Consider the following 26,656-nt stretch of genomic DNA (forward strand, 5'->3'; position numbering starts at 1 on the left):
CCCACATCCTACCACAAAAATGGAGCAGCTTGTTAAAGCTTAAAATGTACTGTACCATCGGTAGAACGTGAACACACACAAAAAAAAGGTATATTTCATGTGACCTACCAGACATAGTACCAACACCTATCACAAGACATTCCACAAGGGCATCAAGAGTGAAAGTGGGACCCAGAATGGCCATTCCACGTGCAATATTTTCCCTTACTTCATCCTGTCAGTCAATCAAAATAGGTACATTTAGAATCAGTTTACAGAGATAGCAAAGAACTACTGCAACTGCAGACCTCACTGGTCCTCAAAATTCCCAAACTTCAAAGAAAAAAAAGGATATGGGTTTAATTTTGCATTTACCGAGTAGGACATTATAATTAAAATTTTATTCTTACAGCAAAAGAGCCATAATGACTACAATTAGTTCAATTGTTCACTGATGCCAATTAGTACACAAAAGCAATCATAAAACATTGTTTCTTGGAAATCCTTGGAAAACGCTCAAGGGATTGATTAAAATATATGGTATTGTAATACAAGTTGCTCTGAAATAAAGTTTATTTAATCCACTATTCAGATTATAAATTAGAAAAATATTTCTCTCCAGTTTGGACTCATTACCTCAACTTTTGGGTATACTACAATAACAACTTTAGTCTTCAGGCAAGTAGTTTGCAACTATACAGTTCCAATGCAGTGGTCAATTAAATATGAAATGTGAAAAATATATTACATTCATCAAGCAGACAAACACAAAGGCATTGTGGTTATTTGTAGCCAGTCCTCAGTCTGGATTTACCAAAATCGTTTAATCCAGCTTTTATTCAACATCATTTGCAAAGAATTACAGCCTGACATAAATGCAGTACAATACCTGGCAGTTGGAGCTCAGTGCAAATTTGGCCAGAGCACTGGCTTTGGACAGATCAATTAGTAGCAGGAAGAAAGGTAAGGCTTCACTGTGAAGAAATATGAATTCGGAGTTAAACTTATTACAAATGCTCCTGTGAAACTCATACCGAAATAAAATCCTAAGATGTCTTGAACCCATGACCTTCTGACTCAGAGGGGAGTGTGTACTACCACTGAGCCAAGGTGTCAGCCAGTACAATGCTGAGGGAATGCCACTGCAGATGCCACTTTTTGGATGAGACGTTAAATCGAGATCTCACCTGCCCTCTCAGGCGGACGTAAAAGATCCCATGGCACTATTTGAAAAAGAGTAGGGGAGTTCTCCCAGTGTCCTGGCCGACATTTATCCCTCTACCAACATCACTAAAACAGTATTTATTTAATTGCTGTTTGTGGGACCTTGCTGTGCACAAATTGGCTGCCACGTTTCCAACATTACAACAGTGACTACACTTCAAAAGTACTTCAATGGCTGTGAAGTGCTTTGGATGTCCTGAGGTTGTGAAAGGTGCAAAGTAAATGGAAGTTCGTTCTTTCTATCTATCTGCAACTGTAGTTACTGGTCACTTAAAACATCAATATATATATTGTATTATATTAAATACTGAACAATTTGGTTTTTTGCTCTTTTTGGATTTGGCAGTTAGATGCTGTGATGAAGGGAATAAAAGGTCTTCAGTTTCTATGGAAGGATGAGCTACATGGCCTCAATTATCTGTACTTATCTTTGTTTTTTTTTGAAGTGTTGTTAATTTTTTACCACACGGACTGCAGCGGTTCAAGAAGGCGGCTCACCACCACCTTCTCAAGGGCAATTAGGGATGGGCAATAAATGCTGGCCTTGCCAGCGACGCCTACATCCCATGAACGAATAAAAAAAAAAATTCCCCAATTTACAGTGCCACCATGGAGTCTGGGAATGGGGGTTTTGTTATCAGTTACCTTGTACAGCATTTTTCCAATTTCTACCTTTCTTTCCATTGGTGTCAAGGCAAAAAGTGATGGCTACTTCCTCACAGGAAGAAAGCCATGCAAGTCACTTTTGCACATCTAGAAAGCAGCTCACAAGTGCCTTTGGCAGCAGTCTGCCTGCCTATCCCCTTGGCTGGTGAAGGAAACTAAAATTAAAGCTGCATACCAGGCTTTCCTTCGAACAGGTTTTTAAATATGTAACACAAAACAAAAATCAAGTTTAACCAAACTATACCACCGTCTGTTTTACATATCTAAAAATAATACTCTGCAGTTCTTAAAAATGTATTTACATTACACAAGGCAAATGCTGGCCCAAAGCTAGGATTGTTCTCTTTAGAGCAGAGAAGGTTAAGGGGAGAATGAATAGAGGTGTCAAAATCTTGAGGGGTTTTGATCAAATACATAGGGAGAAACAGTCTCCACTGGCAGGAGGGTTGATAACCAAAGGACACAGATTTAAGGTAATTGGCAGAAGAACCAGAGAGGAGAACCTTTTTTTATGCAGCGAGTTGTTACGATGTGGAATGCAATGCCTGAAAGGGTGGTAGAAGCAGATTAACAGTAACTTTCAAAAGGTAAATGGATAAATACTTGAAAAGGAAAAATTTGCAGGGTCATGGGGAAAGAGCAGGGGAGTGGGATTAATTTTGATTGCTCTTTCAAAGAGCCGGCACAGGCATGATGGGCCGAGTGGTCTCCGTCTGTGCTGTATGATTCTATAAAAAGTGCAGCTATGAAGGTAGTAATAGGAACACCTACCATATCTAAAATGTGCATGCAAATTAAAATGTACAGTTGATAAATCTTTGTACTCACTTGAGGCCAGTTAGTTCTTTATCCAGAAAATGAATTACAACCGTGCTAAAAACGAAACTGGAGAAGATGGTGAAGAGACCGGCAATCCCTAAAAGAACAAAATAAGCTAAAAGTCAGTTGCACAGAAGAACATGATGTACAAATAGGCATAGATATTTAATAATATGTAATAGGCAAGTTTAACTGTTAGTTTAGGTTCAATGCATTCACAATGGAGTCACTGACAGTGCATTTAAAAAAGGTGCATAGACCATACCTAGCATATATTTAGAACCAAGCTGTCGGAGGTTCTGGAATTGGAAGTATATATACAAGATCGCTAAGCAGCGTGTGATGGTCAGGATTATGATATCGCTGCTCAATAGCTCCTGTGAAAACAAAAAAAGTCACAATATCAGTGCAATTCTATCAACATAAAAAATGACTACATTTGCTCTATTAAGCTCTTTTCTCACCAAGGAGATCATTTTAAACCATTGATAGTTACATAACAAGCTTTGCATAAAATTTCAGTTCCTTGAAGCATATTTAAAATTTGTTCCAGATGAGAGGCAGACTAGCCAATGTGGATAGACTTCCAGTAGTTGCAGGTTAATTACAATGATTAAGATGATCAGCTTTAAAAATAAAACTTTATTCAAAAATAATGCCCAAGTAAAATTTAAACTGTATTTTTGAGATTCAGACAATCATTTAGGAATGGAAAAACATCTAAGTACAAAACCGCTAAAAATTTAAATATACCAACAAAATAATGTTTAATAACAGAACTACTTCTTGGGGTGGAGCTCAGGCACAATAGAAGCAGAAAGCCCAGAAATTGGGGTGAAACCCGTTTCCACTGTATTTCTGTCCCTTGAGCGATTGCAGCAAATTCCAGCGAGGGCGGGGGGCGCTTCTTCCGCCTGCCCCACCCAGCCTGATGTCTGGGGCTCCCCAGAAATTCCAATGCCTGCAGAGAGCAGGTGTAAGTGTCTTTCTAGACTGCACACAGGTCCCACAAAGCCAGATTCTAATGTCAATTGATTCCAGAGGCCTCAGTTCCAACAGCAATTGATCCTGGGGGGGCATGCCAACAGGAGGAACTGCACAGATAAATTCCACTGCAGTTCTACTCTTAACTTGAAACGCCTTGGGCCTTCTTTTATCCTCTCTTATTGCCCCTCATGCCCTCTGAGATCATCTTGTCCACGAGACCCACCTCCTTGATCCCATTTCCACTAAACAGTTGACCACCCAACTTCCCTACCTGGTTCCCATACAAGCTGACATTGTAAATGATTCCCCTCCTTAAGTACTGTTCCCCCTCCTTTCAAAACTGCTGTCATTGTGCCCCCTCTCAGAAAAAGCACTCTCCGCCGCACTATCCTTGCAAATTACTGCCCCCATCTCCAACCTTTCCTCTCAAAGTCCTTGGATGTGGTGTTGCCTCCCAAACTCATGCCCATCTTTCACGCAACTTTTAAGTAGCTGCACTTGACTCCCATTACATAAACTTGAAGCACTCACTTCTTGTATTAATGATCTTCAAATCTTTAAACTCAAATAGTAAGTTGTCTCAATTCTATTGGTTTTCAATTGCATGTATGAAGCACCCTTTGTGAACTCAGAATTTAAAAATTGCTCTAAAAAATAAATCTAGTTATGTATTTTAATAGAGTTTAATAAGGCCCAGGAAAAAAAGGTACTAATATTTGTGGTAACACTCTTACCTCCTCAATCTTTGGACATTCAAAATTCCAGCCACATATCTGATTATTACCAGTAAACATATTCATGGACATCATGCAGATAGTGATTGTGACCGTTCCTACAATCACCTCCCAGGGATGGGAGGCAACAAAAAGTCCATGCATGCGGAACAACCTGGACAGCATTTTTCTTTTTCTTTAATTTAACCTGTTTGGGAGGGTGGACGAAAAGAAAATAATCAGTAAATTTAAAAACAAGTTCATAGAATCATAGAAAGATAACAGCACAGGAGGCGGCCATTCGGCCCATCGAGTCCGCACCGGCTCTATGCAAGAGCAATCCAGCTAATCCCACTACCCCGCCCTATCCGTGTAGCCCTGCAAATTTTTTCCTTTCAAGTACTTATCCAGTTCCCTTTTGAACACCATGATTGAATCTGCCTCCACTACCCCCTCGGGCAGTGCATTCCAGATCCTAACCATTCGCTGTGTTAAAAAGTTTTCCCTCATGTTGCCTTTGGTTGTTTTGCCAATCACCATAAATCCATGTCCTCTGGTTCTTGACCCTTCCGCCAATGAGAACAGTTTCTCTCTACTCTGTCTAGACTCTTCATGATTTTGAATACCTCTATTTAATCTCCTCGCAACCGTCTCTGTTCCAAGGACTAGAGTCCTTCATCCCTGGAATCATTCTAGTAAATCTCTTCTGCACCCTCTCCAAGGCCTTCACATCTTAAAGTGTGGTGCCCAGAACTGGACACAATACTCCAACTGTGGCCGAACCAGTGTTTTATAAAGATTCTTCATGACTTCATTACTTTTGTACTCTATGCCTCTATTTATAAAGCCCAGGATCCCGTATGCTTTTTTAACCGCTTTCTCAACCTGCCCAGCCACCTTCAATGATTTGTGCACATATACCCCCAGATTTCTCTGTTCCTGTACCCCTTTTGAATTGTGCCCTTTAGTTTATATTGCCTTTTCTCGTTCTTCCTACCGGCATGTATCACTTCACATTTCTATGCGTTACATTTCATCTGCCACGTGTCCGCCTATGCCTCTGGCCTGTCTGTATCCTCTTGCGGTCTATCACTATCCTCCTACCTGTTTACTGTCCGTCTGTCTGTCCCTCCCAATATAAATAATATAAAATATAATATGTATCTCTCAAGAAAGGCAGTGGTCCCAGCACCGACCCCTGGGGAACACCACTGTATACCTCCCTCCAGTCAGCAAAACAACCGTTCACCACGAGTGTTTCCTGTCCCTCAGCCAATTCTGTATCCACGTTGCTACTGCCCCCTTTATTCCATGGGCCTCAATCTTGATAAGCCTACCATGCGGCACTTTATCAAACGCCTTTTGAAAGTCCATATACACCACATCAACTGCATTGCCTTCATCTACCCTCTCTGTTACCTCATCAAAAAACTCTAACAGGTTAGTTAGTTAAACACGATTTGCCTTTAACAAATCCGTGCTTGCTTTTCCATATCAATCCACAATCATCCAAGTGACTGTTAATTCTGTCCCGGATCATCATTTCTAAAAGTTTCCCCATCACTGAGGTTAAACCGACTGTAAGGATAAACCCAGCCACTCTTTTTTCAACAAGGGTGTAACATTTGCAAATGTGGTAGTGGTAAAAATATTATTGCACTGTTGGCAACCAATAAAGTGATTATCTTTAGAATGGACCACAGATGTCTTTGTATTGACTTATGTGGCCACTTTGTTGCATCTTGCACTTGGATGAGATATCAGCTGTTCCCATTATGTGCAGGTTAAAAGAGAATTTCTACATTAGGTGGGCAAAGTTTACAAGTAGTATATCTCAGTCAAAATCTCAGCCACAGCATTATCAAGTAATTGTTATGGTTTACAGAATACTAAACCTTGTTCAAGGTCTCTCCATTAAACACACTTTCAGTACTTTCTACTTCAATATACATTTCACTTAATTAAAAAAAATTCAATGAACTCTTAGAAATGCACATGTTTTAAAATGTAAGGAGTTTAATAAAGACATTTTCTACTGAAGCGAGGAAACCAGATTTCTTTAGAACTAGTTTGTAAAAGACTACAAAAATGAGATCAAAGAATTTATCCTCAACACTATATTGGCAACTTCAAATTCCACTTTCGAAACTGACAAAAATGAACCTACCTACCAGAATTCTGTAGAAGAAAAAGGCAGTGCAAAGGCCTTTTGTGAACCATTACAACACAGATATTGTAATTATTTTCAGCATTAGGCATTTAGATTTTAAAAAATCAACTAAAGTTAGCTTAATTGTCAATAGATATGCAATATGATGAAGGTTCTCCTATAATCTTTGGAAGGTATCAAATCTTTCTTTTCTGCACAAGCCAAAAACTACCTGGACCACATACCCTTCCAGCCTCCACTAATCTTGCTCTGAACTGGTCACCAGGACACATGGAACAGCATCTCTGAATGGCTTGCCTTCGGATTATCTCCCCATTGGGAGGCACACCCACTTCTGTACATGGAGGGAAAAACACTGAAAGGGCATTCCCAAAACTCACTTATTATTTCAGATTTAATAGTTCATGCAATATGACAATATAGTATTTGATGTCTGTTATTTCACAAACGTACAGAATTTATTACACACGAGAACTACTTTTCCCGAGTGACCTAAACTATTGTGATTCCTAGCAGCAACTGTAACAGACCCCTTATCGTGCTTCCATTAACTATTCTGGAGTGTTAGTACAAAGCAGCCTACTTAGACTCATCTTCACAAACCATCAACCAAGTAAATGAAAACCAAAAAAACATACTTTAATGATCAGTACACTTTTTCACTGACTAGCAGCAGGTAAAGATGATTACGGAATGCTGCATCACATAAAAAAGGCTAACATTCCAACGTAAGAATTTAAAAGAAATTAACTAAACCATGCAAACTGCTTATGTGTGCTAGTTAATTTCTTTTAATGAAGCTGTTGAATACAACATTTATTCCATTAGTGAAGGAAGCCTTGTAACATCACTCAACTTACCCACACTGTCTACTTGTGTGCAATATTTTCTTTCACATCATACATCTATCTCACAGGAGTCAAAAATTAAGTTTGTTGAACCACTGCATAGTAAAACTAGGGGTACACAGAGGTTATTGATTGTAGTTTAAGGATCTTTGTCACAGAGGTTTACAAGTTGTACATAGGCATTGTTGCTTCCAGTTTTACACACCTTGGACAACACAAATCAGATTGCAGTCAATGACCCATGATTGGTTAAAAATGTTTTAAAAATAAAATATCTGGATGTGAAAATACTTTAAGATAACCCGTAAAAATATTGGTTTACAAATTAATGTAATTTGTGCATTAAAGCTGTAGCCCATGCCAAAAAAAACTTGGTGGAAAAACATCCAATTCTGAATGGGATATTTCAATTGTACATAAGAACATAAGAAATAGGAGCAGGAGTAGGCCAATCGGCCCCTCGAGCCTGCTCCGCCATTCAATAAGATCATGGCTGATCTGATCCTAACCTCAAATCTAAATTCATGTCCAATTTCCTGCCCGCTCCCTGTAACCCCTAATTCCCTTTGCTTCTAGGAAACTGTCTATTTCTGTTTTAAATTTATTTAATGATGTAGCTTCCACAGCTTCCTGGGGCAGCAAATTCCACAGACCTACTACCCCCTGAGTGAAGAAGTTTCTCCTCATCTCAGTTTTGAAAGAGCAGCACCTTATTCTGAGATTATGCCCCTTATTCTAAGATTATGCCCCCTAGTTCTAGTTTCACCCATCCTTGGGAACATCCTTACCGCATCCACCCGATCAAGCCCCTTCACAATCTTATATGTTTCAATAAGATCGCCTCTCATTCTTCTGAACTCCAATGAGTAGAGTCCCAATCTACTCAACCTCTCCTCATATGTCCACCCCCTCATTCCCGGGATTAACCGAGTGAACCTTCTTTGTACTGCCTCGAGAGCAAGTATGTCTTTTCTTAAGTATGGAGACCAAAACTGTATGCAGTATTCCAGGTGCGGTCTCATCAATACCTTATATAACTGCAGCAATACCTCCCTGTTTTTATATTCTATCCCCCTAGCAATAAAAGCCAACATTCCGTTGGCCTTCTTGATCACCTGCAAACTAACTTTTTGATTTTCTTGCACTAGGACCCCTAGATCCCTTTGTACTGCAGTACTTTCCAGTTTCTCGCCATTAAGATAATGGTAAATCAATACATGCCAGAACCAGCCCTTTATTGGCACATCACAGTAAGTCTGAGTGACAACCTAAGATTTAAAGACTATTTCTTCATCAGAAAGCACTTCATGTTCCAGACTAAATGCTGCATAAAGAACTCTGGCGTTACTTGTTTACATGCAACATAACTCACATTTATGCTCAAATATGGGCAGTGTACATTAAAAGCAAGATGTCAGGCTTGCTTAGTGGCTCCAGGAAATTCTCAACATTGCACCACAATAGCACTGTCATACAATAATGAAATGTTAAAATGTATTATAATTAGCAAATCTCTGTGGCATTACTCAGTGGCTTTGAGGTTATGCTGTTTGGGGGGTGGGGAAAGAGGATGGACAACTGCAATGAAAGATGATAGAAAGAAGTTTGTAAGAGGGCGCCTTAGAGACAAAAGTTTTATCATTGTCTTTGGTCCCCACCACAAACTCCGTTCCCTAGCCACTGACTCCATCCCTCTCCCTGGCCACAGTCTGAGGCTGAATCAGACCGTTCACAACCTTGGCATCCTATTTGACCGAGATGGGCTTCCGACTACATATCCACTCCATCACCAAGACCGCCTACTTCCACCCCCGTAACATTGCCTGTCTCCACCCCTGCCTCAGCTCATCTACTGCTGAAACCCTCATCCATATCTTTGTTACCTCTAGACTTGACTATTCCAATGCTCTCCTGGCCAGCCTCCAATCTTCCACCCTTCAAAACTTGAGCTCATCCAAAACTCTGCTGCCCGTATCCTAACTTACACAAAGTCCCGTGTAAAATGTATCAATACCATAACCAAAAATAATGTTCTTCTGTGATAGGAAACGAGTTAGGATATTATCTAACTCACACCAAGTTCCGTTCTCCCATCACCCTTCTGTTCACTGACCCACATTGGCTCCTGGTCCGGCAACACCTCAATTTTAAAATTCTCATCCTTGTTTTCAAATCCCTCCATGGCCTCACTCCTCCCTATCTCTGTAACCTCCTCCAGCCCTCCAAGATCTCTGGGCTTCTCCAATTCATGCCTCTTGCACGCCCCAATTTTAATCGCTCCATCATTGGGGGCTGTGTCTTCAGCTGCGTAGGCTCTAGAATTCCCTCCTTAAACCTCTCCACCTCTCTCCTCCTTTAAGACGTTCCTAAAACCTAACTCTTTGACCAAGTTTTTGGTCATCTGTCCTAATATCTCCTTATGTGGCTCGGTGTCAAATTTTGTTTGATAACGCTAAGAAGGGCTTGGGACGTTTTACTACGTTAAAGGCACTATATAAATGCATGTTGTTGTTGTCGATCATTTCTTCGACACGAGTGTTTTGCTTATGCATTGCAGCTCTACAAACAAATGTTTGTATTCTGTCCTTCGTGGTTGGTTTAATAAATATAACTACAAACTGCATAAACAAACAACCCTAGTAGAAACAGCAGCCATGGGAGGAAGAGAAAAAAAGCTGATGTTAAACTCGTGTACAGTGTATTAAAAGCTTAAAATATTGAAAAAAAATTTGGCTGCTTATGCCGTTGGTTATTTATAAAGTTTGTGGCTGGGTAACACTACATGCTGGGTATAGGTAACATCTGCATAATTAAATCTTTTTGTAAACAATAATTGTTTTTGAATTCTCAATATAAACAAAAATAAGCTGCTATAATCATCTGCCTTTGTGTTTCTCGCTCTGAGCTACACTCAATGAAGCAAAAATAATATGTAGTTCATAATACTTTTAATGTGAAACTTGTACTCAAAGATTATTTAGTTCTTGTTTTAGCTTGTTTCTGTTCATTTGGAAAAACATATGGAAGAAAGACGATTTGACTTCCATGCAGAAAAATTATTTTATGTAAACCAATTATTTTGTTTATATTGAGAAGTCAAAATTGAAGTACGTGTTCAGATTGTCATTAAGCAGGTAATATATTAAATGTGAAACTTTGCTTTATAAAAGCTTAAGTTTCACCAGCATGTTTTGAAATTTGGTAAAATCTCAGAAATCTTGTTACAGCATAAGTAAAAGCACACTTCCACTTGCAGAAAGAGAAATCATACTGATGCATGCTGGAAAATTGTCCACACTGCAGCTTCCTGGAAATTGCAGGCACAGGTGTACTTTGTAACTCCCGATAGACCTGGGTAAAATATCAATGGCAACCCAAGGCTTGAGAGTCTGAGGCTTCCAAGTAAAAATATTAAGACAAAGAATAATTTTTATGCAAATTCAATCAGGTTATTGTGAAGTGTATTATTAATATTTTTGCTGGAAACCTTATTGAGTTTACAGTTGGCAAGCTTAGGGGGAAAGTGCAGATTTTCTTTGTCGAGCAATTTGAGTCAGAAGAATCTACCGAAAGGGGAACCATTCAGGATTAGTTACTTTCTTAAATCCTTAGTTTCTTGTTCATTGTTTCCTAGCCACTTCCCTCACTTTTGATTCACATGCTCCCCTTCTCCTCCATTCTAGACCATTACAGAAAGGATATTAGGGTATGGAAAAGGTGCAGCACAGATTCATCAGGATATTATCACAGATAACAAGGCTACAGTTATGAAGTCAGAGCTTTTTCCACTGAAGCAAGGTTGAAGTTTTCAAAATTATAAACAAAGAGTGATAGGTTGTTTTCACTGGTTCATGAGACAGTATCTGAAATTTGTGCCCTTGCTAATCACTAAAGAATTAGGGAGGTTGGAAAAAAACCTCTTTACACAAAGGGTGATTGAAATGTGAAATTCTCTGCCATGACCGTTGCTGAACCAGAATTCTTACATTCTTTTAAAAAGGAAAATAGATAATTAGTTGAAAAAGAGGAATACCAAAGGGTATAGGAATCAGAGGATAATGGAAGCTCATGGAGAAATCCATCAGCAGACCTCATGTACCAAATGCCCTGCTTCTATGGATAAACCACCGCCACAGTAATTTGAAATTTGTTAAAAGAAAATAAGCAACCAATTCACTATGAATTTAACAGTAAATTATATAGAGTATTTTTGAAAGGAATGGAAGAGGTTACAAAATCCATTTTGACACAAAGCTTGGCCATGGTACTATAGAGATATAATAGACACACTTCAGGCAGTATTTCCTATCACCCAAGAATACAATCCGGTTACAGCTAGTTATTATACCAACAGCACAGAGAAATATGGAATTTCATTTACTCTTAGGAGACACCAAGATTTATCACGTACTTGAGCTGTAGTTCAGGAACTGAAACGGAAATAAATTTGACAAACTTTTTGTATAAAATGAATGACTTAATTCAGTCCATGTAGTGACTGTACAGAAACAGCACATTTTAAGGATAAATCATCACTATTTGTTTACCTTAGCTGTAGGCAGCTACAAAGATATTTTGCTAGATTCATAATCAGGACCCATTTTAAAAGACTAAATGTACATGACAAATTAGTTTATCTCCTTTGGGTTTTTAAAAACCCAAACTCCTCACCTAAAACCACCAGTTTGATTTACTTCTTTCCTACTCTTTTCAAACTTGCACTATGAGCTAGGCCCCTCACCTACGTTTAATTTAAAAGATTACTGAAAATTGCAAATAAGGAATGTCTAGTGTTAAAATTTATTTTAAATTATGCACATTGTACAAAATACACTACATCTTTCATCCACTTTTTTATTGGCAGTATTGCAGGGAAACACACAACCACACCTTTTTGCACCAGCCAACAGAAGTAGAAATTCCAAACTTCCTTTTTGGCAATCCCCAAGAGATATGTTTGATACCCTACTAACATGCATGAGGTCACTTAAATAATTGGAGAAAGGAGTCTGAATGCAAATGAAAAAAAACAAGAATTTTATTTACAACTGCAATAATGAAACAGTATAGTACTAGTTCTTTGATTGGGCAGTTTATCCATATGCATGTGGCAATAATGAGACAGGGACAGATAAAGCAAGCAAAAAAAAGAGAAAAGCAAAAAATAAGAAAGAGAAAAGCAAAAGGGAACCAAAGCAAGTTTTCTTGATATTCTGGATAGTATTCTGCTGAAATCTTAGTACCAATCATATACTTGATGCAGTATCACTTAGAAATCAGTGGGAAGGAGGCTGCCAAGAGACAACTGCATTGAAGGAAATTACACAGAAATCTTTTTGCTAATCACAGGCCAGTATTAATACAAGGCATGAGAATTTAATGAAGTCATGCAAGTTATTCCAATTACTAATGGGGTCAATATTTTTTTCATAGCCTATATTGATCATCAAAGCTTATATAGATCAAGCCCATTATTCTTTACACAGCAAACTCCCAGTTATAATGCAAATATAGATACAGATTAACAGTTCTTTTCTCATGGTGTAGCAAAGGAACGACATGATCAATTACAGAATGGTGTTGAAAGAGGACTGAAGAGGTCTCAACTGCCTACTCATTTTGGTTGGGGGGGGGGGGGGGGGGGGGAGTTGTCAAGAAAGAAAGATGATTTAGTCACAGCAGATATATCCTTAGGTTATATCTTTGAACCAGTTTCAAGAACAGCTTTGTTCAAATCATGTTAAAAAGCAGACTCATTTATAGTGCCATTTTATTGAAAGCTACAATATCCAGAATTTGGTTTTGTTTGGCAGTAATTTAGTTTTACCCACCCGATAGAATTATTCTTTTAAAAAAAATTTAAGAACGTAAAACAAATCAAGAAAACAAATAGACATCTTGACACCCATGAGATAATATCTAGCTTGGATGGTAGATTCACACCAGGTTTAAAATCATTAAAAACAAATGTTTTTTTAAAAAGTAATTGCATTTTGCCTCTGGGTGACTCACATTAAATACGCAATCACCATACGTGTTAAAAATAACACTGGTCGCCGTTCAGAGCAGCAGCCAACATATATTTCTGCATCGTAGCTGCGGTGAAAAAGATGCAGCACAGTCACCAATACAGGCTTTCAAAGCACTTAATATTTATTACAAACAAGGGGAATAAACTCGCTTTAAAATTAAATACAAAGCCGATACACAAATTAAAAACAGGACGACGACTAGCAAAAAACATCAGCATCAAAGCTGCAGGCGTATATCGGAAAGAAGCCGCCCCGCGGCCACTCCTTCCTGACCGGGAAGCGAATCGTGCAGGCGATTCACCTGCACGGTTGCTACGGGCGATGGGTGACCTTCAAGAGAGATTGGGTCCACGCTTGTGTGTGTGTGTGTGTGTGTGTGTGTGTGAGAGAGAGAGAGAGAGAGAGAACAACTGGAGCTTCAACCGGGACCATCATACTGAAGAGATGAATGTTTCCCCCCCCGGGCGGGGAACCAGTAAATTCACCGAAAAAGTGGGACCAATTATACCACAGTCATCGGCTCAACACTCTTCCATTCGGGCCCGGCCCCGGCCCCGGCCCCCGGGCCTGGCTACAGCGGCGCCTTAAAACAAAAACTGATCCATCAAAATATATATTTTCTTTAAAAAAAAATCAAACACTTTACTCACCTGGGCTTAAAATAAACCACCGAAAACGATTTAAAACAATCAAATTAAAAACGTTTGGAGCCTTCCGCCGACCAGCTCCACCCGTCCCTGACTGACAGCCACACTCTCCCCACCGACACACAACCCGATCGGCTAAAATGGCGAGCGCCCATCGGCCGATCTTTCCTTCCGTCTAATTGGCTGAGGGAGCCGAACGGCGACGTCACGCTCGTCCCAATTGGAAGTCCATCCCATATTCGGGATCTTGCGAGCCCCAGCGAACCAATAGGACCGGAGGTTTAGGTCTGCGCTTGCCCTGATTGGCCTACGCAGGCAGACGCAAGGGAACTGGCCACCCCGTCTGAATATATTATCATAAGCAGCAGCGTCTCTGAATAATTAAGTGATGTCACACAGTCTTGCAAGGTCTGACTGCTCAAGTGATACCGCTCCCGCTGTTGATCCCTCCTCCTCACGCTTTGTATTTATTAATACAATGTATTAAATGTATAATACTTGCATGTCGAATCTAGATACCACCTGTAAAAGTTCTTGTGGATGGTTTGCACTTCCTGTCCACAGGCAGGTGATTGGAGACTTGCAAATGAACAGGCTCTGAGTGCTTCCTTTATTAGATAAAAACCCTAAAAAAAGAGTTTTAAACACGCAATAATAGGGAAAAATAACCCAACATTGGATTTTAAAAACCGGAATACTGAGCGGACCAGGGCAACGCTTGCCATATCATCACCACTTATGGGAGGTTCTTATTCAAAAGCAAAATATTGCGGATGCTGGGAATCTGAATTAAAAACAGAAAATGCTGGAAACTCTCAGCAGGTCAGGCAGCAGGTGTGGAGAGAGAAATAGAGTTAACCTTTCTCCACAGATGCTGCCCAACCCGCTGAGTGTTTCCAGCATTTTCTGTTTTTATTGCCTGAGTTCTTATTGTCGGGATTGTCTCTCACTCATTTTATAATGAAAAACCCTTATTTCCACACGTCAACATTTTACAATGGTAAAAAGGTATCTCAAGCCTGTCTACCCGTCACACTGTAGCTGTGGGCCTCCCATAAGTGGTGGTGATATGGCAAGAGTTGCCCTGGTCCGCTCACTATTCTGGTTTTTAAAATCCAATTTTGAGGCATTTTTCCCGTTTGTCGGGTGTTTAAAATCCATTTTTTAGGGTTTTCATCCAAAAAGGAAGCACTCAAAGCCTGCTCATTTGCAAGCCTCCATCCACCTGCTTGAACCATTTGTAGTCTCTGAATTTTCCTACCTTAGCATAGCTGTCCCGACCTGCATGGGAAAAGTCAGTTACTGCGTGTGCAGGAGGCAGCAATGGGAAAGGGGGGGTTAATTTACTGATGCCTCCCAGGCTATTAATTTAATAATTTATTGGTGTGCCTACTCTCTATGAATTTATTAATTTACATGCTCACATGTCCATTACTTTATCATTTCATTGGTGGCCTCATTTCACTCATTTATTAATTTGCTGGTACCTGCTGATTCATTAATTTATTGACTTGTTGGTGTACTTGCTACTCTACAAATTTATTAATTAATTGGTGCTCACTTCCCATTAATTAGGGTTTTGGCCATGGCTCTCACCCATGAGTCAGAGGTTGTGGGTTCAAGTACCACTCCAGAGACTTGAGCACAAAATCTAGGCTAACACTCCAGTGCAATACTGAGGGAGCATTGCACTGTCGGAGGTGCCATCTTTTGGATGAGACTTTAAACCGAGGCCCTGTCTGCCCTCTCGGGTGGATGTAAAAGATCCTATGGCACTATTTCGAAGAAGAGCAGAGGAGTTCTCCAGGTCAATATGTATCCCTCAACCAACATCACTAAAACAGATTATCTGGCCATTAGCACATTGCTGTTGCTGTTTGTGGGACCTTGCTGTGTGCAAATTGGCTGCTGCGTTACCTAATTACAACAGTGACTACACTTCAAAAGTACTTCATTGGCTATAAAGCATTTGGGATATCCTGAGGTCGTGAAAGGCGCTATATAAATGCAAGTCTTTTTCTTTTTATTTATTAACTTGCTGGTGCCCACTGCTCCATTAATTTATTGATTAGCTGGTGTGCCCGTTGCTCCATTTATATATCAGTAATTTCCTGTTGCCCGCTGCTGTCAATTTATTAATTTGTTAGTGTGTCTGCTGCTCTATGAATTTATTAATGCACTGGCATGACTACTCCATGAATTCACTGCTCTACTAATTTATTTGTTTGCCCACTGCCCCAATCATTTATTAACTCACTGCTGTCTGTTGCTCCATTAATTTATTGCTTTATTAGTGCGCCTGGTGCTCTATGAATTTATTAATTACATTAATTCACTGGTGCCTGCTGTAACAACACTGGAATCAGTACCCTAACAAGAATATTATCAAATGCACCAGACAAATCCTTAATCCTTCACCATAATACAATATGAAGTAACCATCACAATTTATCCCCCCCACCCCAGTTTATGCTTACAAGTTAATGATGCCTAAATTTGTCTCAACTGACTTGTCTTATATCAGCCAATTCAGGTTATACAAGCTAGTGGGTGAATGAAGTAATCTTTTCTTGCCAATTATCAAAGAAGAAGTCAGACATTAAAGTCACGAATTAACAATTGTTTATTAACCTTAAAATCATAGATAGCAGCACTTAAACTTAAGTGTTGAATATGCAAATAATTAGTAGATAGGGTTAATTGACAAAATAAATAACAGGTAGAAAGGCAATTCCATAATTCAGCATTAACTGCTTACTGATTGAAAATTTACAGTTGTGATCAGTGTCTGAGATTGATATAAATTGGTGAGATTAATTTAGGATTAGACTTATAAAACGGATGACAAGTTAACAACATTAGATAGCCACTCTCTTGAACAGGTTAAAGTCTATGTGCTGAAAATTCCGCCCCCTTCCACCCCGCGTAGAGTAACTACCTTGAGGTAATCCAAGACATCCTACTTCCACCTCCATAACATCGCCCATTTCCCCCGCTGCCTCAGCTCATCTGATGCTGAAACCCTCATCCATGCCTTTATCTCTGGGGTTGACAATTGTAAACAATTTTACAACACCAAGTTATAGTCCAGCAATTTTATTTTAAATTCACAAGCTTTCGGAGGCTTCCTCCTTCGTCAGGTGAACGATGTGAAAATGAAATCCTCGAAATGAAATCGCATTTATAATTCACAGAACAATGCTTGGTGAGTACAGACAGTTTTTTCAACTGCCCGTTGCCAAGGCAATCAGTGTGCAGACAGACAGGTGTTACCTGCCAGGTCTCACAGAATATACAAATCACCAAAAAAAAAACAAACAAAAAAAAACAGAGATAGAGAGGTAGAAACATAGAAAAGACAGCAACTGACCCGTTATATTAAAAACAGATAACATTTGTTCGCTGGTGGGGTAACGTGTAGCGTGACATGAACCCAAGATCCCGGTTGAGGCCGTCCTCATGGGTGCGGAACTTGGCTATCAATTTCTGCTCGACGATTTTGCGTTGTCGTGTGTCTCGAAGGCCGCCTTGGAGAACGCTTACCCGAAGGTCGGTGGATGAATGTCCATGACTGCTGAAGTGTTCCCCGACTGGGAGGGAACCCTCCTGTTTGGCGATTGTTGCGCGGTGTCCGTTCATCCGTTGTCGCAGCGTCTGCATGGTCTCGCCAATGTACCATGCTCTGGGGCATCCTTTCCTGCAACGTATGAGGTAGACAACGTTGGCCGAGTCACAGGAGTATGAACCATGCACCTGGTGGGTGGTGTCCTCTCGTGTGATGGTGGTATCTGTGTTGATGATCTGGCATGTCTTGCAGAGGTTACCGTGGCAGGGTTGTGTGGTGCCGTGGACGCTGTTCTCTTGAAAGCTAGGTAATTTGCTGCGAACGATGGTCTGTTTGAGGTTGGGTGGCTGTTTAAAGGCGAGTAGTGGAGGTGTGGGGATGGCCATAGTGAGGTGTTTGTCATCAATGATGACATGTTGAAGGCTGCGGAGAACATGGCGTAGTTTCTCCGCTCCGGGGAAGTACTGGACGACAAAGGGTACTCTGTTGGTTGTGTCCCGTGTTAGTCTCCTGAGGAGGTCTATGCGATTTTTTGCTGTGGCCCGTCGGAACTGTCGATCGATGAGTCGAGCGTCATATCCCGTTCTTACTAGGGCGTCTTTCAGCGTCTGTAGGTGTCCATCGCGTTCCTCCTCGTCTGAGCAGACCCTGTGTATTCGCAGGGCCTGTCCATAGGGGATGGCCTCTTTGACGTGGTTAGGGTGGAAGCTGGAAAAGTGGAGCATCGTGAGGTTGTCCGTGGGCTTGCGGTAGAGTGAGGTGCTGAGGTGCCCGTCTTTGATGGAGATTCGAATCTCCATCAAAGACGGGCACCTCAGCACCTCACTCTACCGCAAGCCCACGGACAACCTCACGATGCTCCACTTTTCCAGCTTCCACCCTAACCACGTCAAAGAGGCCATCCCCTATGGACAGGCCCTGCGAATACACAGGGTCTGCTCGAACGAGGAGGAACGCGATGGACACCTACAGACGCTGAAAGACGCCCTAGTAAGAACGGGATATGATGCTCGACTCATCGATCGACAGTTCCGACGGGCCACAGCAAAAAATCGCATAGACCTCCTCAGGAGACTAACACGGGACGCAACCAACAGAGTACCCTTTGTCGTCCAGTACTTCCCCGGAGCGGAGAAACTACGCCATGTTCTCCGCAGCCTTCAACATGTCATCAATGAGGACAAACACCTCGCTATGGCCATCCCCACACCTCCACTACTCGCCTTTAAACAGCCACCCAACCTCAAACAGACCATCGTTCGCAGCAAATTACCTAGCTTTCAAGAGAACAGCGTCCACGACACCACACAACCCTGCCACGGTAACCTCTGCAAGACATGCCAGATCATCAACACAGATACCACCATCACACGAGAGGACACCACCCACCAGGTGCATGGTTCATACTCCTGTGACTCGGCCAACGTTGTCTACCTCATACGTTGCAGGAAAGGATGCCCCAGAGCATGGTACATTGGCGAGACCATGCAGACGCTGCGACAACGGATGAACGGACACCGCGCAACAATCGCCAAACAGGAGGGTTCCCTCCCAGTCGGGGAACACTTCAGCAGTCATGGACATTCATCCACCGACCTTCGGGTAAGCGTTCTCCAAGGCGGCCTTCGAGACACACGACAACGCAAAATCGTCGAGCAGAAATTGATAGCCAAGTTCCGCACCCATGAGGACGGCCTCAACCGGGATCTTGGGTTCATGTCACGCTACACGTTACCCCACCAGCGAACAAATGTTATCTGTTTTTAATATAACGGGTCAGTTGCTGTCTTTTCTATGTTTCTATCTCTCTATCTCTGTTTTTTTTTTGTTTGTTGTTTTTTTTTTGGTGATTTGTATATTCTGTGAGACCTGGCAGGTAACACCTGTCTGTCTGCACACTGATTGCCTTGGCAACGGGCAGTTGAAAAAACTGTCTGTACTCACCAAGCATTGTTCTGTGAATTATAAATGCGATTTCATTTCGAGGATTTCATTTTCACATCGTTCACCTGACGAAGGAGGAAGCCTCCGAAAGCTTGTGAATTTAAAATAAAATTGCTGGACTATAACTTGGTGTTGTAAAATTGTTTACAATTGTTATCTCTAGACTGGACTGTTCCAATGCTTTCCGGGCTGGCCTCCCATCTACCACCCTCCATAAACTTGAGCTCATCCAAAACTCTGCTGCCCGTATCCTAACTTGCGCCAAGTCCTGTTCTCCCATCGCCCCTCTGCTTGCTGATCTACATTGGCTCCCGGTCCGGGAATGCCTCGATTTAAAAATTCTCATCCTTGTTTTCAAATCCCTCCATGGCCTTGTTCCCCCCCATCTCTGTAACCCCCTCCAGCCCTACAACCCTTCGCGATCTCTGCGCTCCTCCAATTCTTGCCTCTTGTGCACCCCGATTTTAATCGCTCCACCATTGGCGGCTGTGCCTTCAGCTGCCTAGGCCCTAAGTTCTGGAATTCCCTCCCTAAACCTCTCCGCCTCTCTCTCTCCTCCTTTCAGACCAAGCTTTTGGTAACCTGTTCTAATACCTTCTTATGTGGCTCGGTATCAAATTTTGCTTGATAACGCTCCTGTGAAGCGCCTTGGGACGTTTTGGGGGAGGGAGATCAGGGGCCAGATGAAGGGAGCTCAGGGGTTTGAGGCCTGGAGATCGGGGATCTCGGGCTGGCAGCGTTTGAGATGATGGCTGTGGTAAGTAACTTCCCTATTTTTTATGTAGGCGATCTTTAGGGTTGGTTTCCGTGAGTGAAGCCAGCGCTGGCGGGTGGCGCACTTCTGCTCGGAAGTGTGTAAGTGCTTCTCGCCTGCTGTTTTGGGGCCTTGAGAGGGGGCCTCAGAAGGCCATATAGTGCCTGAAAAAACGGCGTTACATGGCCCAATTTAATCTCCTAAATGCTTGTAAGTAGCAATGTTTCCAGAATTTGCACAACATTGCCCTTATGAGTTGGCGTGGGTAAACTGGCTGCCTCGGCTTCCTCTGGGAAGATGATTTTAGTCTTTTGAGATGTAAAAGTGATGAACCTCCGTATATGGAGGTGTTATCCATTTCCCTGGATCTTCTGCTCCTGGATAAATTCTTCTTCTGTGCTGGTAGCTTTATCTGGACTAACAGTCTTAAATCTCACCTTTTATCTCAGGGAAACATACATCTAAATGGCACACATATCTGCCTCTATCTGGCTACTACAGCTGTACAATTTTAACTTAAGTACCATTTCTCTCTCCCTGTCAGAGATGCACTTCTTCATTTTACAGAGATACCCTTCTATATATATCAGACAAAAACTACTATGCCTTCTAAGACTACTACTAGAACTAAACTAAAGACTGAGGATGGCAGACTGAGAACTGAAGACTTAAGTTTAGTGTCAAAAACACAATCTTTTATATCATTAATTTCCAAAGAAACAGCCTCAATTTTATTGAGCAATCTAAGTGACACGTGTTAGAAGAGTTCAGCCCTTCCGATGTAAATCGCCCCACACAGTCCTGCTGCTACCCTTGGACGTGGTGACTCCAAATCAATGAAGCACCAGCACCTAGTCTTGCCAGGACATTCATTTACTCCCTAGCTTCTCAGGACTTCACTAACAAAGGGGTCATACACATGTCCAGATAAGGTAGGACATCTTTGTGTCCCCCTTAATGAGCCTTATGTCGGCTTGTGGTGTTGGTGGCTTGTTTTCTATCCCTGATAAGGAATGTTTTGTTTGTATAAGCCTTCATGGTTTAATTAGCATTAGCCTTTTCCTTTCCTAGCATTCAGTCTGACTACTGACTACATTTTGAGGACATATTTAAGGCAATTGTTAGGGCACTCCTTCAACATTGCTACTCCATTAATTTATTGATTTGTTAGCTGATCTATGAATTTATTAATTGACGGCTGATTATTTCTCCTTTAATTCGCTGGTGCCCCTTACTGTATTAAGTTCTCTAAGTTACTCTATTAATTTGTAATTTCCATTTTATTATTGTGGCAACTTTTGTTGTACATTTTTTTAGGTGTACTCTCATCACGGGCTTTGGCAACATCGAGATAAAATTTTCCAACACTGTACAAGTGCAACACCACAACTAATAATATATTAAAATTCCCGCATATGTGCACACTTCCTATCAGTATTTACTGTAATATTTCATGCATCCTGATTGTTCTGTCATTTTGTTATCGTCACCTTATTGTTGTCACGGTTGAATTGGCCTATTTATTTCAATGGTGCTAAAAGAGTGCTCATTTAGTCGTCTTCGCTAGATGGCACTGTAGCATTATTTTTCGCTGAGTCAGGTCATGAGTTCAAGCCCCACTTCAGGACCGGAGCACATAATCTATTGCTGACACTTCAGTGCAGTACTGATGAAATGTTGTTTTGTCAGAGGTGCTGTCTTTCGGATAAGCAGAGGCTCTACCTGCTCAAGTGGACATAAATCCCATGGCACTATTTGAAGAAGGGTAAGGGAGATCATCCCAGTATCCTGGCCAACACTTACCTCATTGCTGTTTGTGGGACCTTGCCGAGCGTAAATTGGCTGCTGCGTTTATCTACATACCAACAGTGACTACACTTCAAAAATAATTGATTGGCTGTAAAGCACTTTGGGAATCCTGAGGACTTGAAAGATGCTATATAAATGCAAGTTCTTCTTTCTTTTACTTACCTCAAATTGGTTGCAAAGGATCACACAACATGGTGCTCCTAGTGGGAATTCCCAGGTGTGCAAGGGCTGTAGTTTCTACTGGAAACATGGGTATCCTCACTCCTCCTCCCCACCCCTATTTCATTCATAGAATGCTACAGGACAGAAGGAGGCCATTTGGGTCATCGTGCCTGTGCCGGCTCTTTGAAAGAGCGATCCATTTAGTCCCAATCCCCTGCTCTTCCCCCATAACCCTGCAATTTTTTCTGCTTCAAGTATTTATCCAATTCACTTTTGAAAGTTATTATTGAATCTGCTTCCACCACCCCTTCAGGCAGTGCATTCCAGATCATAACAACCATGCCCTGATAAGTTCCCTGGTCTTCAGCCTGTCTCCTCGGGCCACCCACCCCGTTTCCCAGAAAAACCTGTGAACCCGCCCATGAATAAATAGCAACCTCGGGCCTTCTGCCTTGAGATGCCCCTGACATAGTGACTTTCTCCCGCCCCTCACCTCCCACCAACCTTGGCCATCGGACTTCTTGGTGGAAGTATCCTCTTTTTGTGTTGGTTTTCCAGCAATGAGGTGAGAAATGGCATTACCTTTTTTCATTCTTAAAGTGATTATGCTGTAGGGCAATGAGTACAAAGGGGTTAGTCTTGGAATTTGGTAGCACTGGGATGTGGTTCTGGGATTTTGCAGGGAGTCTTGGAATTTGGGAGTCCTAGTGTTTAGTAGCACGGGAGGGATTCCTGAGGGTTGGCAGCAGTAATTGGATTTGTCCTGGGGCTTGGCAGTGTAATTTAAAAAAATAGCAAAACTTAGAGAACCCTATCCTCTGCAGCCATGGCTGATGACATCTGTGTGGTTTCCCAGGACACAAGCTGAGCATTGGTATAATGAGGTCCATTCATACACTGGAGTAATAACTGAGCTTACCATTGACATGATGAAGCTGTGCTTCAGATATATGGATTAAGCTGGGGCAATCTTGCAATATAGTCCTGCTATGATATCAAGGATCACGATTCTGTACATGTTGCACAACTTCGCCTTATCAAGAGGCTTCAGCATGGAGGCCCTAGGCGAGATAGCCCCCATGGGCAGCAATGGCATCAGCAAGAGAACCAGTAGCAATCCGATGAGGATGCCAGGGACAACCTGTTGCCAGCTGCAATATTTGTGACACTCTTCTCATAACAGATGTCTTCTTCTGACTGCCTTCTTTGTCTAAATATGCCTCTGTGAAGCACCATGGGACATTTTCTATACTAAAAGTCCTATATAAGTATGAGTTATTGTGGAGTGCTTGGCCAATATATTAACAATCCTGTGTACATCTTCCCCCTTCCCTCCTTAAAGATGCCATCATCTACAGACCTTTCTCTACGCACAAGTCACAAAGTTCCCATTCATGCCAGCACTTGCACTTTCCAAGAACGAGTCTGCACGCACAACTTTAATACGAAACCATATTTTTTGTATGTATCCACGGTGTCTTTCCCTTGGTTACAGTATGTGATGTATGTATTCTTAAGATTAGTCTTGTGCTTCTCCTAGCAGAGAGGTAAGGGAATTTGCAGATTGGGCGGTAGTTTGCAAGGTCAAAGGGGTCCAGAGTTAGTTTTTATGGATGGGAATGAGGACAGCAGTTTTGGAAGGGAGAGGGACAGTACCTGAGAAGTGGGAACCATTTACGACATCTGCTAGCATAGGGGGCAGGAAGGGAAGTGGGTAGTCAGCAGTTTAGTGGGAATGGGGTCAAGGGAGCAGGAAGCAGATCTCAGATGAGATGAGCTCAGAGAGGGTTTGGGGGGAAATGTGAGAGAGACACAGGTCCAGGGCTAGGACAGGGGAGAGTCTGGGGGGGTGGACTAGCTTGGTGATCATGGACAAGGGGGAGAAGCAGCAGAGGGAGCTGAACAGATGGTCTAAATCTTAGTGACAAAAATGTTCATGAGCTTCTCGCACTTGTTGTTGGAGGTGAGAGTGAAGTGGTCAGGGGAAATGGATTTGAGGAGAAGGTTGGTAGTGAAGAAAAGAAGCCAGCGGTCACCTTTGCTTTCCAGAATGATCCTGGAGTAATGGTGGTTTTGACAGAGGAGAGTGAGGTCCAATAGCGCTTGATGTGGTCCAACCAGATCTGGTGATGGGTGGCTAAACCAGTTGTATGCAAGACACACTCAAGTATGTGGCCCTTGAACTTGAAGGGGCGAAGATGGGCATCATACCAGGAGGAAAGAGTAAAGGTTTTATTGGGGATAAAGGTATCAAATAAAGGACATTTTACATAAAATTACAGGTTGGGAGTCAAAATAAAAGGTCGACTTCCTGAATTGTGTGGTGGCTGAATTAATGAGGCAAATTAGGGATAATTCTTTAACTTTGTGTTACCAATGAGAGCCTCACCTGCCAAAAATGCATATTGGAAAATCAGTTTTCTCTCTTGGTGGGTGGCGCTCCACACCAGTAGCAGAGTCAGAAAATTACCACTAATGTGTGTGTGTAATGTTGATTTAAAAAAGACTTTAAGCATTCGACTTATTGGAGTGGCCATGTAAAAATGATGGTCAACTTGCGAGCGTCTACTGTTCCACAGGACCCAAATTAAAAATTATGAGTAAGAATGGGAGTCAGATGGTTAACAACGGTACTCTTGCCATTACTGTAGCAGTAGAATCTTTTGTGTTGCCCGAGGGGATACTACAAACAGAAACTAACAAGCAATTTTTTATTGCTCTCAATTAGTTGAAAGCCTGCTCATATCATCTTTCTGTCCGCATCCTGCATGATCCTGCCTGCTGACTTCAGTGCAAACTTGCCAGTAATTTCAGCCTCAAAAAATTACCAGTAGAGCTGCCTCTTAGTCTGCTAGCCAGTACATGTTTGACTGATTACATGAGGTTTTATATAATGTCAGGACTTTCCAGTACATAATCACATATACAAACATCGGAGAAGCATATAACAGTATTTAGCCACTTGGAGAAACACCAATCTAACACAAACTACAGATTCCCTCATTGACCTGAACTATTAGATTTCACTCTGTAATTAACCAAATACTAATGGAAATCACTAAGAAGCTTTTACTAAGTCAGGTATTAATATTTACACCAACCACAGTAAACCACACCCTAGAACACATTATTTATTACTGTTTTTTAAGCTTAGCTATAAACATAATGTTTGAAAGTGGCCAAATTTACCAAAATGAGTGCAGTGTAGTTTGGTCAGGGTTCAAAACCAGTTGTATAAAGCTGAGCCTGCAATTTTTAGTAAGTCATGTAAACATATTACAATTACAATTACAAAGCTGCAATGTCTCGTGCTCTTGCAAGTGATAGCAAAGTTTAATTGTCGGGCCTTTTTGGTTAGTTTCTGCTATTTTATACAGGTTTAGCTGATTTTTTTAAGCCATTATGCACTTTGCTGCTAATTTTTCCTTTTTTTAAAAGAAAAACCCAGCACCTACAATTCAGGGGAGTTGTTCTCTGACTGGAAACCACCCCTGCTGCATAGGATGGATATTCCGTTGGAAATTCCTCTTGCCCTCAAGGAGCATTCTTGACAGTTAACATTTTAGAATAGTTGTTAGATTTTCTTGTTTGCACTTTTCCAATGTTAACAGTTTTGAATAATTGTTTAAATTTTATCTTTGCACTCTTAATGTTGAATAATTTGAGAATTGTGTACATTTTTGAATAAATCTTCCCACTCTTGATTATAAAATGTTACAAACTTTTAATACAGTATTATGGGGGGAAAAAAAATCAATGTTTGCTGTTGCAAATGGGAACAAGAAACAAATTTAGTTACATTTTTGAATCGCAAAAAAAAAATTATCTTTCTATTCTAACATTAACAGTTAACAGTTGGAGATTTCAATTATTGTACTAAATTTCTTTTGTTTTTGAAATGATCAGTGTCCGAGTCTTCTGCTCTCAGCCCGAGGGAGGGGGGCATGAGGCGGAGGGGGGCTCATTGCACGAAAATCTACTCCACAAACTGTGCTCGGACAGCCCTGCTCGGTCGGACGTTTGCCTCCTGTGCAGGTTCAGCACCCCTCGACTCCAGTTCCCATGGCACAACATTCATCTCTCCCGGGATGTCCAGGTCGAGGCCTTGTTCCAAAAGCAAAATTGTGCAGGCGCAGCATACCACAACAATTCTGGCCACTGTTTCTGGGGAATGCTGCAGTACACCCCCAGATCTGTCCCAACGCCTGAAATGGCTCTTCAGCAGCCCAATAGCTCTCTCCACGACCTGCCAGGTGGAGACATGTGCCTCATTATACCTGACTTCTGCCTCAGTCTGTGGCGCCTGAAATGGTGTCATGAGCCATGGGAGCAGGGGA

At 41.6% G+C, this 26,656-nt stretch overlaps 1 protein-coding gene across 1 annotated transcript in view; it reads right to left on the reverse strand.

The window, feature by feature from the left end:
- hmgcra (3-hydroxy-3-methylglutaryl-CoA reductase a) overlaps window positions 1-14,213 on the reverse strand; it is a 34,749-nt gene extending 20,536 nt beyond the window's left edge. The window contains exons 1-6 of the mRNA XM_067982704.1: window positions 14,089-14,213; window positions 4,410-4,596; window positions 2,954-3,065; window positions 2,698-2,785; window positions 869-953; window positions 109-214 (exon numbers count right to left, since the gene is read on the reverse strand). Of these exons, the coding sequence (XP_067838805.1) occupies window positions 109-214; window positions 869-953; window positions 2,698-2,785; window positions 2,954-3,065; window positions 4,410-4,574 (556 nt within the window). The 5' untranslated portion in view covers window positions 4,575-4,596; window positions 14,089-14,213. The remainder of the gene's footprint in view (window positions 1-108; window positions 215-868; window positions 954-2,697; window positions 2,786-2,953; window positions 3,066-4,409; window positions 4,597-14,088) is intronic.
- Between the last annotated feature and the right edge of the window lie 12,443 nt (window positions 14,214-26,656).

This window comes from Heptranchias perlo, chromosome 4, assembly GCF_035084215.1.
Source record: "Heptranchias perlo isolate sHepPer1 chromosome 4, sHepPer1.hap1, whole genome shotgun sequence".
In the NCBI taxonomy this organism is placed as follows: domain Eukaryota; kingdom Metazoa; phylum Chordata; class Chondrichthyes; order Hexanchiformes; family Hexanchidae; genus Heptranchias; species Heptranchias perlo.